General features: G+C 42.7%; 1 protein-coding gene across 1 annotated transcript in view; it reads right to left on the bottom strand.

The window, feature by feature from the left end:
* The window catches only part of tmem161b (transmembrane protein 161B), a 28,319-nt gene extending 19,959 nt beyond the window's left edge, over positions 1-8,360 (bottom strand). The window contains exons 1-2 of the mRNA XM_063195270.1: positions 8,171-8,360; positions 524-627 (exon numbers count right to left, since the gene is read on the bottom strand). Coding sequence (XP_063051340.1) covers positions 524-627; positions 8,171-8,173 — 107 coding nt within the window. The 5' untranslated portion in view covers positions 8,174-8,360. The remainder of the gene's footprint in view (positions 1-523; positions 628-8,170) is intronic.
* Between the last annotated feature and the right edge of the window lie 6,335 nt (positions 8,361-14,695).

The raw sequence follows: 14,695 nt of genomic DNA on the forward strand, positions 1-14,695 counted from the left end.
TGCTGTCTTACAATGTCTCCCCTTGTAGCCAAGTGTGTGGTGGTTGCAATGTGTGAAAGCATGTGTTGGGGCAAGCGTGGTGTAATCATGGTTACGCGGTAGTTCTGGAATTAGAAAGTTGCCGGTTCAAATTCTACATCATCAATAGCTGAAATGTCCTTGAGCATGGCAAGTAAATCCTTATTGCACTGCAGACTGTAACCGGTACCTAATTAATGGCGAGTTGCTTTGTTTGGATTAAAATGTCAAACGAGTGTGTTGTAAACTGCAACCAGCAATGGGAAACATGGATTCAAAATTACAATCCAGTGCCACATATTCCAACTGACCTAGTTTAACTTGTTCAATTCAACCAGGTGATTTCCTTAATTGGACAGGGTCATTTGGAATATGTGGCACTGGACTTTAACTTCTAAATCCAGGTTGTTCATCACATTAACGTGTGAGCGAGTGGGTGGAGATGAGAAGGAGAGAAGCCGGCGAGGAAAAAGTGAGACAGACACCTGTCACACCACTACGTTACCCGCCACTGCAGAGCAGCCATCTTGCCAGGGAGTAGTGCGGGATGACCTTCTGGATCACGCTGGCCATCACCATGGTAACCACCAGCTGCACACTGATCACGCCCTGTTGACACACACAAACACAAACACAGACACACAGACACACACACAGGTGAGTTCACCAAAAGAAAAGCCCTGCAGCATTTCCATCAGGTGTTAACGGCTGAATGTGGGTTTAGACCAACTGAAATTTTACTCCTTGCGATCTTAACTACAATTGCAACATGATATCAACAACACTGTAGAAAAATAATATGCATAGTATGGTTGGAGCAACGAATGAGTGTGCATTAAGGAGTGTGTGAAGGCATTTCGTTGCACAGGATTTTGAAATTACGGAATCATCATCTATGGCAGGTTGCTTGGCATATGGGTGGGAGTAGGGCTGCACAATTAAGCGAAAATAATCGAAAATCGTGATGAATCGTGATATCGAAATCGTGATTTCAATCGTGATTTCATCGTGGCAATAGTGACCTGCGTCCTTGAAGCCAGAACATACTGACAAGCTGGTGTTTCTGGCCAGAAATTTGTCCACCTAAGTTTCATGCTATTGCCTTTACACAATTATTACAATTCATTTTATTTTGCTCGTTCCGTATAATGAATTCTTGGTTATATTTTATTTTATTGAAATTTTCAGAAAAATCAGTAAACAATCAATAATCGTAATTAATAATCGTGATTATGATTTTGACCCAAATAATCGTGATTATGATTTTTTTTTTCCATAATCGTGCAGCCCTAGGTGGGAGGGAGGGAAATATAGGCCTAGCTTTAGCTGTATCTGCTAGGTTACAGACAAAATATAGGCCTAGCTTTAGCTGTATCTGCTAGGTTACAGACAAAATATCGGCCTAGCTTTAGCTGTATCTGCTAGGTTAAAGACAAAATATAGGCCTAGCTTTAGCAGCATCTCTGCTAGGTTACAGAGAAGAACACAAAGCCAGTGCTTGATCCTACAGTTCCTCTGAAATCCTACTGCCTGGCTAGCAGGCCGAAAGACACGATGAGGTGATGAGTGAAATGACCTCACGCTCAAATTACTGATGAACTCTGCAATTACTTCATGCCTAGCAGGTGATATTCTGCAGATGTTTTTTAAGCATTTTTTGGGGCTTTAGAAGCCTTTTATTGTTTTTTTTCTCAGACAGGACAGTGAAGCAGAGACAGGAAGCGAGTTGGGAGAGAGAAACAGGGAAGGGCTGGCAAAGGACCTGGACCGGGAATCGAACCCGGGTCTGCCACGTAGTAGACGAGTGCCCTACCATATCAGCCACGGTAGGGCTAATATCCTGCAGATTTATAGTCATGTGTGCCACACTGCTGGCTAATTGAGTTGGGTTACCTACTACTACACAAGTGCTGCTGCACAACCGGACTCGCTGCATATGAATTTCCTACCAAACAAGAGCAAAGTCCGTCTGTATAAGTCCCTCCACTTGGCGGCCATCTTGGCGATGCCTTGGGGCAGCTATTTCAGGCCGCTTTTGTCTGTATTTCTGAACTGCACATTAGCAGCATTTGGTTGTAAGATGATTGGGTCAATGACAGCACAGCTAAGAAGGCAATTGCCAGAAAGGTGGGAGATGTGCAAGCACACGGCATATTGGTGTTACGAATCGCCCGTGTTCATTTCTGTGGACATTTTCTCAAGTATTTCGTCAAGAGTCAGTGATTCCCGTGCATAGACCATTCTGTGTGGTCTGTGGTAAGCACTGAGAATGTTGCATCTGCATCTTACACATACAGGAAGAAATATACACAAAGCTTGAAAACACAGTGCGTTCAGACTCAGAGAACAACAGGAGACCTAAGGCATATTTTTTCATAGACTATACAGAGAGAGAGTAAAAAAACAACAGCAAGTTATTACTAGTTTATTTAACAAGGCCAGTCGGTTCATTTTCGATGGGGAAAGTAGTGGTTGTCGTCTAAAACGTGATCGCATACATTTGCAGGAAGGAAAAAAAAAAGTTCCACCATTTCATTTTTCTCCAGAGTGCTTCCCAATTCATTTGGGTTTAAATTCAATTTGTGTCAACCAAATCAAAATGTCCTTGTGTTTCCCAAAGTCTCAGTAACAGGCATTGTTTTGTGGCGTTCTTCAACATTCCTCGCAACAAATCAAAGCTCAACCCATGAATGCCTCAGAGGCAAGCAAAATGCTGGCCTGACTTTGCAAATGAAAAACAAAATCAGAGTCAGTGTTAGGCCTCACAGCTGAAATGACAGGGGAAAAAAAACCTTTTGCACTTGAGGACTTGATATTCTAGAATCATTTTTTTTTACTTTCCTGACTGCCCTGAGAGAAAGCTATGGATTTTTGTTTGAAAAAAAATGGCAAAATGAGGCTGCATACCCGGCACAGCACTACAATATGAACATCAAATGAAAAAAAGTGTGCACTCAAGTTACATTTCTGTCACTATGCCACTTCCGCAATACTCAATCTGGATAAGTCACTTTGTATATTGACTTGATTTATCCAGAGGCACTGGTCACGACAGCACAAGAAATGGCTTTGTGCCAATGGCAGCCATATGTACAATGAGTCCTGGAGAAATCTCTGAAGAGTGGCTTCTCATCCTAAAACCCGCTTTGGACAAAATGCCCAGTCTCCAACTAATAAAACTTCACATTGGTTCTGTTGGCAGATAACTGCACAACTGCCAAAAAAACAACGTAATCCATAAATAGCCTACCAAGATTATATTTGAGCAGAACAACTGAGCTGAGATGTTAGACGTATACATTACAAATTGTCCATCTGAGCCAAACACCAAGTGGTTAGGCTAAAGTGACTTAGTGGTAGAGTAATGCTAACTGAGAGAAGATTCCACCTGCTGTAAAATGAAGTCCTAGAGCAATAGGCATTACATCTTCCGTAAGCTGCTTATAAAGTGGGCAAGAGGCCCGCTTAGCACCGCTAACGTCCAGTAAGTGAAATGATCCTCTGGTGCCTGGCTGAGATTTGGTGACTCCACTCACTCACCACTATTTTGCACGGGTGAGGCATACATACAATTTTGTTGTGTGCAGTGTTCACTTGAGTGCTGTGGAGTGCTGTGTCACAATGACAATGGAAGTTGGAGTTTCCCAATAGGGCTTTCACTTCACTATCCCCAGGCTCCAAATTTCATTACACAGACTATAAACACACACTTCATTCAGCCTTGACTGTTGAAACAAAACCTTCCTTAACACTCCTTTGTACTTTGTCTACAATCAAACACTCAAGCAAAATAAAGACACTGCTGGTGTAGCCACATATCTCAATGTTGTGTGTGTGTGTGTGTGTGTGTGTGTGTGTGGGGGGGGGGGGGATTGCTGCCCTTAAAAGAAAAGTTTTGTTCCCACACTTAGCTTCTTCAAGGTCATCTAAACATCAAATACGTACCTGTTCGGATAACGATAATTACTATTCAGAGCAGAGTTGTTAGATACTAAACAGAAACAGGGGAGGTGACAGGAGCCAACTGTGTGTAGTACTACCTTTGAGGGTCCTTCAGGAATCCGTAATTCAAAAAGTTGACTTGGCGTATATACACATCTTATTATTTCCAGAAAAACAGGATAAAAATAGGACTGAGACTGGGATGAAACAAAACAGCAACAACAACAAAAAACCAGCCAACACCACAGCCAGCAAAGATGCATCCCCATTCCTCCTGCCCTGCTTAGACATCTCGAATAATGCATCAAGAAGCAGTCTAGCTAAGGCTACCTCGCTCGCCTGCTCCTGTAAGACAACTGGAGTCGACTTTATCACCTGAAGTGAAAATGGTTACCCAGGGAGGAGGAAATGAGGTCATAAACACAAGCCACCACACACAGAGACAGAGAGAGAGAGAGAGAGAGACAGAGACAGAGACAGAGACAGAGACAGAGACAGAGACAGAGAGAGACAGAGACAGAGACAGAGACAGAGAGAGAATGCAGAAAAATGGGCCACTGTTTTACAGAGTACTTAGCTTGCATTTTTATAAGCCAATTTTACCATAGCTCCTCCATGTGCATACATCTCACAGTGGAGGGGAGAGAGAGAGAGAGAGAGAGAGAGAGAGAGAGAGAGAGAGAGAGAGAGAGAGAGAGAGAGAGAGGAGATGTATCACCTTTTCCCAGTGTTCTGCCAGGTGATGCAGAGATTTAGATTTAGGTGAAAAGAGGATAGCTATTCAGGTCTTCAATTCTAGCCTGAGAACAACAGCTGAGGATTACTTCGAGAGAAGTTTTCTTGTTTTGTTTTGTTTTGTTATGAGTGGAGATGTTACAGCTTTGTTTGGTGGCTGAGATAACAAGACCAGAAAAAAAAGAAAGTAAAAAAGGCCTTGGGGGAAATTAAGTTAAAAAACAAGAGTTTAAAGCTAGATTTATGCTTCGGACGCATAGAATCTGCGTCCGTCCGTTTTCTGTCTATGCGAGTCCACGCCCCCCTCTCAGAGGCTCTGCGCCCGTCGTCGAGCGCCTCGAAAAAATTCTAACTATCCGTCGGACGGACGCGGAGTACGCAGACAAAAAGGCGCTATGATTGGTCGTCTCGCTACTTCCTTGTTCTGTTCTTGTGGCAGCGCAATGCCAGTAGTTTGCGAGAGCAGAGCTGTATTCTGTTAAAAACTTTATTAATGCCTTGTGTGTAAATGTGTGTAAATACACGAAGCTACAAGCTAAGTAACAAACAATGCATCAGTTGAACACTCGTGGCACAATGCCTGCGGTTTTACTACCGTTCCTCCACCGAATGTAAACACACATCGGCAGAATCAACTGTCTTTACATGCTTGCATTTGCTGCTCGTGAAAACAGACTGGGTATGTCAAATAATGATACCAGTGCATTGCCTTTGCAATTTGTGTGAAAATACCTAGCTAACCAGGATAGAAAGCAACATTGCTTAATAATGACCGCAGTGCTTTCAATGTAGTGAAAGTAGCCTAATCGCGCAATTTCAAATGTGGCTCGCGACGAGACCTCGGACCTCGCAGAACTCGCAGATGCATGAATACAATGTTGGTTCGTGGCCACTCCCACGCGAGTTTTGACGAGCGCAGTTGCAGAAGTCTAATCTGACCTTAATACACATGAGAAAAACAATACTGGCTGTGAATAAAAAAAGGTGCCAGCGAATGCAGCTTCCTTCCTGTAAAGTCAAGAAAGGAAAAGCATGCACTCCAACTCTAGCCTAGTGACACACTAGCCACACCCGCCAGCTGCCAAAATTATCTTTGCCTGCGAGTGGGTCTAGCCTCGGACAATGTCCCAATGCCCTGAAACTGGCAAACCAATCACAACGCAGGGGAGTTGTTTTGAATCTAGTTTGGATGCAAATCGGATGGGATTTTCAGGGAGTGACGACAAAGCCTTGGCCAATAGGCACAGACACAGTTTAAGAAACAAACGGGTTGTTTCCATCAACAATCTTTCGATCTTTCATTCATCGGGGCCAGATTAAATTTCACATTTAATCTCATATTTAGTTTGGTTTATCAGGCTACTCTAACTCAAGACATTTACAGTATTACACCCCTACAAGGCCAAAGGTCAATTTCAAGGCCAATTTATTTTTGATCCAAATGAAGAAAAAAAAAAGAAAAGGGGGGAGCTGTCTGACATCACTGCACACCATGTGAGGTGAAATGTCTCTCCATAACATGGCTTGGGAAATTTGGGTCAAGTGGAGTATTGGGGAGTGAAGCGGTGGGCATTCGGAGGGAATGCACCCATCTGGGTCCGGTGGTTATGGGCAAGCATACACCTGGCTGGGTGGCCTAGTGATGCAGTATGACTAAGGTCACTGACTGGGTGCCTTGAAGAGCCTGCAACCTCAGAGGAAATTGGACCAGCGTGGGCACTGCACATATCTGTTATCTCCATCAACCCACTCTGACCCAAGACAGACACCCACAGAGACCAAATAAGTTCAGGCTAGGCTGGCAGTGGACGTACTTTGAGTGTGTGCGTGTGTGCGTGTGTGCGTGTGAGCGTGTGTGTGTGCGTGTGCGTCGGGAGCTTAAAATACCTATTTTGACAGTTGTGCGAGTGACAACACAACACCCACAACACTAGACCAACACCCACCCACAAGCACGCACCTATCCAAAACCCTTTCATGACCTACAGCCTTCATTTGGATAACCTAAACACTTCACACCTACATTTACATAATGATGGGAACAGTAAACAAGAGGAGCAGCTGAGCAGGTTTGCTATATTAGACACAAAGAGCAGGTAGGACTTGGGGGCTGAGGTATGAATGACAGAGACCAGATGCATCTCAGAGCACCCGTTGCAATACAACAAAGGCCTCTCCCGCTGACACCCCAAACAAGAGCAGCAAGTACCCAAACACAGAGTAAACAATTGCCTGCATCACTCTAGATTGATATGTCAACAACCACCACCTACACATTGTAGATTCAGAGCAAACAGAGGGACAAGATTGTAACAACTGTTTTAAGATCTTAGCTGATTTGTAGCCAAAGCACTGCAACTAAACAAAAAAGACAAAACTATCATGCTCTTAAATTCACTACAACCATTTTACAAAACAAAATATATATGGGCTGGTATGGCCTATGAAATACACACATTTTTGATATGGCCATGAAAACAGGGCCTGTGAATAGAACTGGAGAGTGTCACACAATTTTACATCCTCCATGCATTTTCCTAACGCTTCCGTAATAACAAGGCTATTACTACTCTTTCCCTCATTATAGGTTTACTTCTGATAAAACTGGATCACGAGTTGTTCTACTCATTTTGACCTGCAATCTAAATGTGAATCTTAAACTGAAGCTGACGTCGAGGCCAACTGAAGAAAATGAGACAAGTGAACATGGTGCCTCAAATGTAGGCCCATAGCTTTACACTAACACAGAACAATGTTCTGTTCCTTTTGCACAGAACGTGCTTGCTCCAAAATAAGCAAAAACACGTGTAATAATAAGCCAACATAAAATTGTCCCAGTGATCTTTTCAGATGCCACAAGGTAAGGTAGGGTAAGGTAGAGGTCAGGTGGAAGCACTGATATCTTCAGTAGTACAAAGTAAATATAAAATATTTGCTCTGTCAAATACTAATAGAGCTACTAAGCACCGTGTCTAGAGGACACACGGAGGTCGCACAGGGGTACAGCATGACGTCCCTAGTTCTAGGTCAGGTGTGGCAAAGTTACCTGAACGGACAGCAACGTTACACCTACCGGTATGCTACATTACCAACACATAGCATCAATGAAATTCAATCAATGAAAGGCTCGAGTCATTCAACACTATTATATGCAGAAACGCTGCCAAAGCATCTTCTACTATGTGAAAATGCACCTTTCACGGTCCTTAAAATTGGCTTCTCATCAGGTAATTATTTGACAGCCTCAGCTCACCTCCTAGCATGGTGCAGGTTACTGGTGCCTGTCTGTACATCTATGAACATGGCATCGACTGTAAATTGCTGCACGTGTCCATTGATGTATAGATGATAATAGTCATTACAGGTTTATAGATAGTCTGTTCACTGTCTGGAAGTTAAAATGCAATGCATCACATTTCTGTGCACCCATCTTAGCGTTAGCAATTAAAGCTACATCTTAGCTCGGGATACTCACCATATTGATGGAGCAGAACGGGAATGGATTCAACGCCGACTGACTCACTAAACACCCCTTCTCGGAGATCAAGCTGCTCGGAGCACATAAGCCTTTCGGACGTTTCTAATGTTTACGAATAATGAGTAATGTAGACAGATAACGTTCCTATGCACCTGACATCGCCTGTTCCAAACTGATCCTGCCACAGCTCCAATGTTTTCACCCGCAGTAGAGGTCACGCTAAGATTTTTGGAACTGGGCTTACCGTAGACACGCCTGCATGCCGAATACATCGTATTGTGTGCGTTGTAATTTAAAATATTTAATATGACACGAATATGAGTGTTTATATTCACAAAAACACCTTTTGCTCAATATTCTCGCCATTTTATCACATTTATGGTTAGATAAATGTACGTTTAAAACAGGCATAGTGCAAGACAGCTAAATCTCAAAGATGGACCCGTTCACCGGAAGCAGTGCGAGGCACATTTTTTTTTCTCTTGCAACAGAATGTTTAACCCTTCGAGCGAAGCACAGACACAGCCGCACATAGGCTACGTGTGGAATATGTTTTATGTTGTGTACCTGCTGCTGCCGTGGCGGTCATATACTAAATAGATAAAATAATGGGAAATACTTTGTTTGTGAATGATAACGGAATGAGCACGGCTGCTATGTTTACAGTTGTACCTTCACTTCACAACAGCACACCTGCCAGACCGAGAAAGGCTCTGCTGTAGCAGATGTGCCTTGTAGGTCTATGCGCTGAGGTAGGCCTAGATAGAACTATCAGTTTCGGTACAAAAAACACCATTATCTGAACATAGGCCAGACCTGTTAAAGCAGGCGTGGGGAACCTTTTTCATTCGAGGGGCCACATACAAGTCCTCCAAGGGCCGTACTATGAGCACAAACCAGGATTTCCCTCAACACATTTAGGCATAGCCTATTGAAGGCGGCCACCTTTACAACAGTCCCCACCCAGTCTAGGTCCCCTGAAATATAACTTTATGAAACATGTCATATTTCATGTGAAGCTGCATAAAAATTATATTGGGGGCCAGATAAGACGGCCTCAAGGGCCGTAAATGGCCCTCGAGACATAGGTTCCACCCCTGTGTTAAAGGGTTGTAGGCCTAGTTGTTGAAAATTACATTTCAAGATAGGGCTGCACAATTAATCAAAAATAATTGAAAATCGTGATAAAATCGTGTAATCGAAGTTGTGATGTCAATCGCGATTTAATCGTATAGTGACCTACCTTGAAGACAGAATAACATGACAGGCTGTTATTTCTGGCCAGAAATCTGTCCACCTAAGTTTCATGCTATTGCCTTTGCATAATTATTAGGTCTACAATTCTTTCTATTTTGCTCATCCTGTATATAATTCTTGGTTATATTTCATCGTGTTATAATTTTCAAAAAAAATCGGAAAAAATAAATAATTGTGATTAATAATCGTGATTACGATTTTAATCAAAATAATCTTGATTATGATTTTTTCCATAGGCTAATCGTGCAGCCCTATTTAAAGACTAAGTTTGGTCCAGTCAGCTTATAGTGTTGTTGTTGTTGCTTTCATAGAGTGTGTTTGGGGATTAATCATAAAAAAAATGAAATTTTGAAATTTTGATTGTTTATTGAGCATGTGCTACCTATAAGTCGGCGAAAGCCTATGCAACAAAACTCTGTTTAAAAAAAAACTCTACTAAAATTATCAGCATTTAAATTTTACATTTAGCCCCTTTTCTGAGTTGTCTATAGAGTGGTCCTCGCCGATTTTGTTTTAATCTTTGCTGCTGTCTTTGTTATTTGGCTAATCTAGATTTCATTTCAACCTACTTTAGATTGGCTGTGGGCCAGCCTATGGGCATGTCAGATTCTGTCCTTAACCACCCAAAACATTTGTTTTCAAACAACTGCCACTCACCAAGTGGTTAGTGGAGTATTCCCTCACAGGTTTGACAGTGAAATATGGAATCTGACATTTTTATAAGGTATTTTGTAAATTAAAGGGACACTGTGTGAGGTGTTTAGTTTTTTATTTCCAGAATTCATGCTGCCCATTCACTAATGTTACCTTTTTCATGAATACTTACCACCACCATCAAATTCCAAGTATTCATTATGACTGGAAAAATTGCACTTTTCATACATAAAAAGGGGGATCTTTTCCATGGTCTGCCATTTTGAATTTCCAAAAATAGCTGCAAAAATGACCCTACTTGGACCATAAAATATTTGTTTATTACTTTGTAAACTTTCATATAAATATCAAATTTGGCGATGGCCAACCCATTTTCAATAAGCAGCATAGTTGCAGTACCTTTTTTGGCCATTTCCTGCACAGTGTCCTTTTGAATTGAGAAAAAAGGGATTTACAAAATTATGGGTCTGATTTCTCAATTGTGTCGTAGGTTGACTGGCATTTTATCAGAATCAGTGATCGCTCCAGTTGCATTCATTTGTTAATGAATTAATTTTGTTTGTTCCTTTAAAAAAATTGCTTTCCCACCTACTAATACTGGACTGATTAGGCTATATTTTACTGTATCAGCTTGAAGGCAATCTGAGATATACCTGAAACAATACAAAAAAATCTAAATCTAAATGGGAAAACTGTGCAATTGTCTGTGTGTCCATCTTACATACAGTAACTTATATGTATTGCTCTCCACTGACAGGTAAGGTGCTAGTGAGTGCATAGGGGAACATTCTAAGATTGAGCACTCTAAAACATTAAGAACACCTCACTTTTGGCTTTTTAAGTTTTTAAAAACGAAACCTGCTGCCACATTTAACTCATTTAAGTGTTTAGTGAAACCTACAGTTTGTCAATGACAGTCTGTCCTCCTTGCATAGAAAACCGATGGCAGGTTTAGAGTGATGTGTGCAGTGTAATAGACATACTCTTGAAGCTTACAGTACTTCCTTTGTTACCCAGCCTCTCCGTCAGGAGAGTTCTTTCTGAGATCCTGAGATCCAGTCACTCACACACATTCGTAGGCTACACACTACCAAATCGCCTGTCATCATCAATGGAAGATCATTGACGAACTGAAGCTTTTTCCTCTGTGCACATCATTTGTAATGAATCATGTTCAATTAAGTGGCGAGGAGGGGAGACAAGCTAAAGAGGCGTGTGTATGTGTGTGTGTGTGTGTGTGTGTGTGTGTCTGCACGTGTGCGTACATGCATGTGTATGCATACGTATGCTTATTTGCACATGCGCATCACATCCACCTCATCCCTGTATGCAAAACAGCTATGTGTTGCATCACCCCCCACACACACACACACACACACACACACACACACACGCTCACCCCACCCATGCAGCCGTGGTGGTGCACACACAGCAGGTGCACGTCATCGCTCCATCCGCAGCCTTGCACGTCTCCCCATTAAAAATGAAATGCACTGACAAGGCCTTCACACTCCGGTATGATCGTTGTTTAAAGGCGGATCTATTTTAATTGAGGCAGGTCAGCGTGGGGAGCAGCTGATTGTACTGATGTGCAGGTTTGAAAGTGCGGCGCGCCTTTGATGGCACGTCGGAGGACGGACAGACAGCAGGATCGGAGGAATCCAATTTCCAACCTCGGCGGGTGCCGCCTGGGCCCAACATCTTTAATCGAAATAATTTCATTAATGATGCACACACTGTCCAATGCCAACACAGAGAACTACTATTTCTTCCACCACACACACGCAAAAAATGTCTTTGTCAATCTCTGTCTCTGTCTCTGTCTCTGTCTCTGTCTCTCTTTCTCTCTCTCTCTCTCTCTCTCTCTCTCTCTCTCTCTCTCTCTCTCTCTCTCTCTCTCTCTCTCTGTTGAAGTTTTGATGTGCTTCACACTTCCCTTAACCCAAGTCAGTCTCCCCTGCTTGGTTTATTTTGAGGTGAAACATACAGTAGCAGTAGGTGTACTACAGGGCAAGGAGGCAACCTCCTCCTCACATACTTCCCCAGACCCTCCTCCATTCCCTCCTTTTTTTACACTGTGATCTGATCACGTCTTCTCTCTGGGCTGTCACAGCCTCACAGTATAAAAAAATGAAGGCAGTAAGAAAATCGTACCACATTACCACCAACCATTCCACTGCATAATCAAACATCATCTTTGTCAGATATTTTACTTTATATTTAGTGGCAGGGATTTTTGACTGTTTTTTTCTGATTTTTCCTTTACTGTGGGCAGTATTACATTGTATTGCATTTTACATTTTTTGGGAGTTTTATTGTCTTAATCGCACCAGGATAAACGAGAATGAGGTGGTCATGTTCCAGCAGGGTGAGCTTTGAGAGGGAGGGCTGTGTGTCTGTGTGTGTGTGTGTGTGTGTGTGTGTGTGTGTGTGTGTGTGTGTGTGTGTGTGTGTGTGCTTGCCCGCGCATGCGCTCATAGCACATGCTTGCTGTACGTACTACGTGCATGTTTTAACTGCCCTAGTCTTTTTCATATGCAAATCAAAACAGCTGAATAATTATTTTTGAATATGTGCTTCACTAGATGACAACAGACAATACGCACTTTCACATACACCGGAAATGGCAGGTTAATTGTATGTAATAAGGTCGTGACATCATGGTGGAAAATTAATGAAAGATGTTTGCCGTAATGAGTGCATTCGGATATAGTTTATGTCTGTGATAATGTGTTTTTTTGTGCACAAAACTAATCTGTGCATTTCGCATACAACAACCCTTGTGTACCTTGAGTAACCTTGGATGCAGAAATCGTTCCCTTTTATTTGTCATGGCAATGTCACTGCAATTCCATTTAGAACAATCACAGCATCTCTGTCAAATGTCACAGGCACTCTCGAGAAGCAAAATGTTATTTAAAAGAATCCTATTCAGTTGCCGATATTTAAATTATTCCTGGGAATGTAAATGTCACTCCCAGCATCTGTTGACATTAGACCTCGGTGCTCGAGTACAATCCTTTGATAGAACATGAGGCATTTTTAGGTTGTTTGTTTCAGATGAGCATGCCCAAGGAAAAGGCACATAGCCATGATACACTTTACATTAGATTGTCTCTTCATTGTTGGGCAGAATGCAATAATTCTGTTTGTTGTTTTAATTTTTGTTTAATGGTTAATGAGAAGCCTTCTGGGCTTGGGTTTGCTAATAAAAGTGGATCCTTTTAAAACCAGTCAGTACATTATTCTGCGGTCATTGGAAGTAATGACATGTCGCAAGTAAGAACAATACAGCATGTCAGCAAAATTATGTATGTTATACGTATTTTACACACACACATACACAAACACACACACACACACACAGTGTATGTATGTATGTACAGCAGGCTATATAATAGCTATATATAATAGTATGTAGGCCTTTGTATGTATAGTATATAATAGCTAAATCCAAAAAACACCCTAATCTAGCACACTCATTGGCAGCAGGCATGAATTTTTTGTGCGCTTTTTCACATGGCTGGTTTTAATGATGTCCTTGTTCCTTCTCACCCCACTCTCCTTTGTTAATACTACAAATTATGGGCCAACTCAAAAAAGAAAAAAAAAAAACAGTTCACCTCGGGAAAAAAACACCCACCCTCGTCCATCTGTGCAGCGGACACAGTGGTCTGTCGCATGGGCCCCTCCCCTGTCCAAACCAACCCAGTGTGAAGGAATGTCACTGCCATCGATCTGTCTGAGGGACTGAAAAGAGTGATGGGAGGCACTGTACACAGTTTGACCGCTCTGGCTAATTAGCACCCCCTTTTTGGCTATGTCTTTTGTGCGGCTTGAATGAGGCATGGCGTGAGGAGGGAGGCCTATTCTCGATTTGTCATTGATAACGGCGCACCATTGTGTGTGGCGCCAATGTCTTCGCTGCCTTCACAATTTTTTTTTTCACTTTTTCTTTTCCCTTTCTTTTTAGGTTTCTTTTTTGGTAAATTGCTCTTTACCTCACTTTGCCGCGCTTCAGTCTCACTAAAGTCCTATTGAGCGGAGAGTTTTCTTGACGAGGCCCGTGGGCCCTGGTTCTGAAAGGAGGGCAGGATCGGGGTCTGAGTGGTGTGCATTGTGGGGCCCATCGGGTCAGCTTGGCCCGCTCTCTGTGAACTCCTGCACACCTTTCACACGCACGTACACACACACAACCTCACACAGACACACACACAAGCGTGCACACACAAGCGCACACACACAGACGTGTGCACTGCGCACACACAGGCACACACCTACCCCTTGTGGTGCCCCTGTGTCTCTCAGTCCACCAACAGCCTGAGTGAAGAGCCTGGGCTGGCTAATGACTGGGGGAACCCAGCCCTGTCTGTCTGTGTGTCTGAGTGGGAATGGGTACTTCAGCCCAGCTTCTTTTTTCCTTACAGCTCCTCAATAATGTGGCTGGATCAAACTCCCAGACACTGTGCATACACCACACTACACCACTCCACTCCACTCCACACCACTCACCTGCTCTGAGCAACCTGGAGGTCTGATATGGCAGGTATTGCACCTGTCTGTAAAAGCTCCTTCCTCCAAGTAATATGAACTTGAGAGAGAGAGAGAGAG

Source organism: Engraulis encrasicolus, chromosome 3, assembly GCF_034702125.1.
Source record: "Engraulis encrasicolus isolate BLACKSEA-1 chromosome 3, IST_EnEncr_1.0, whole genome shotgun sequence".
NCBI lineage: Eukaryota > Metazoa > Chordata > Actinopteri > Clupeiformes > Engraulidae > Engraulis > Engraulis encrasicolus.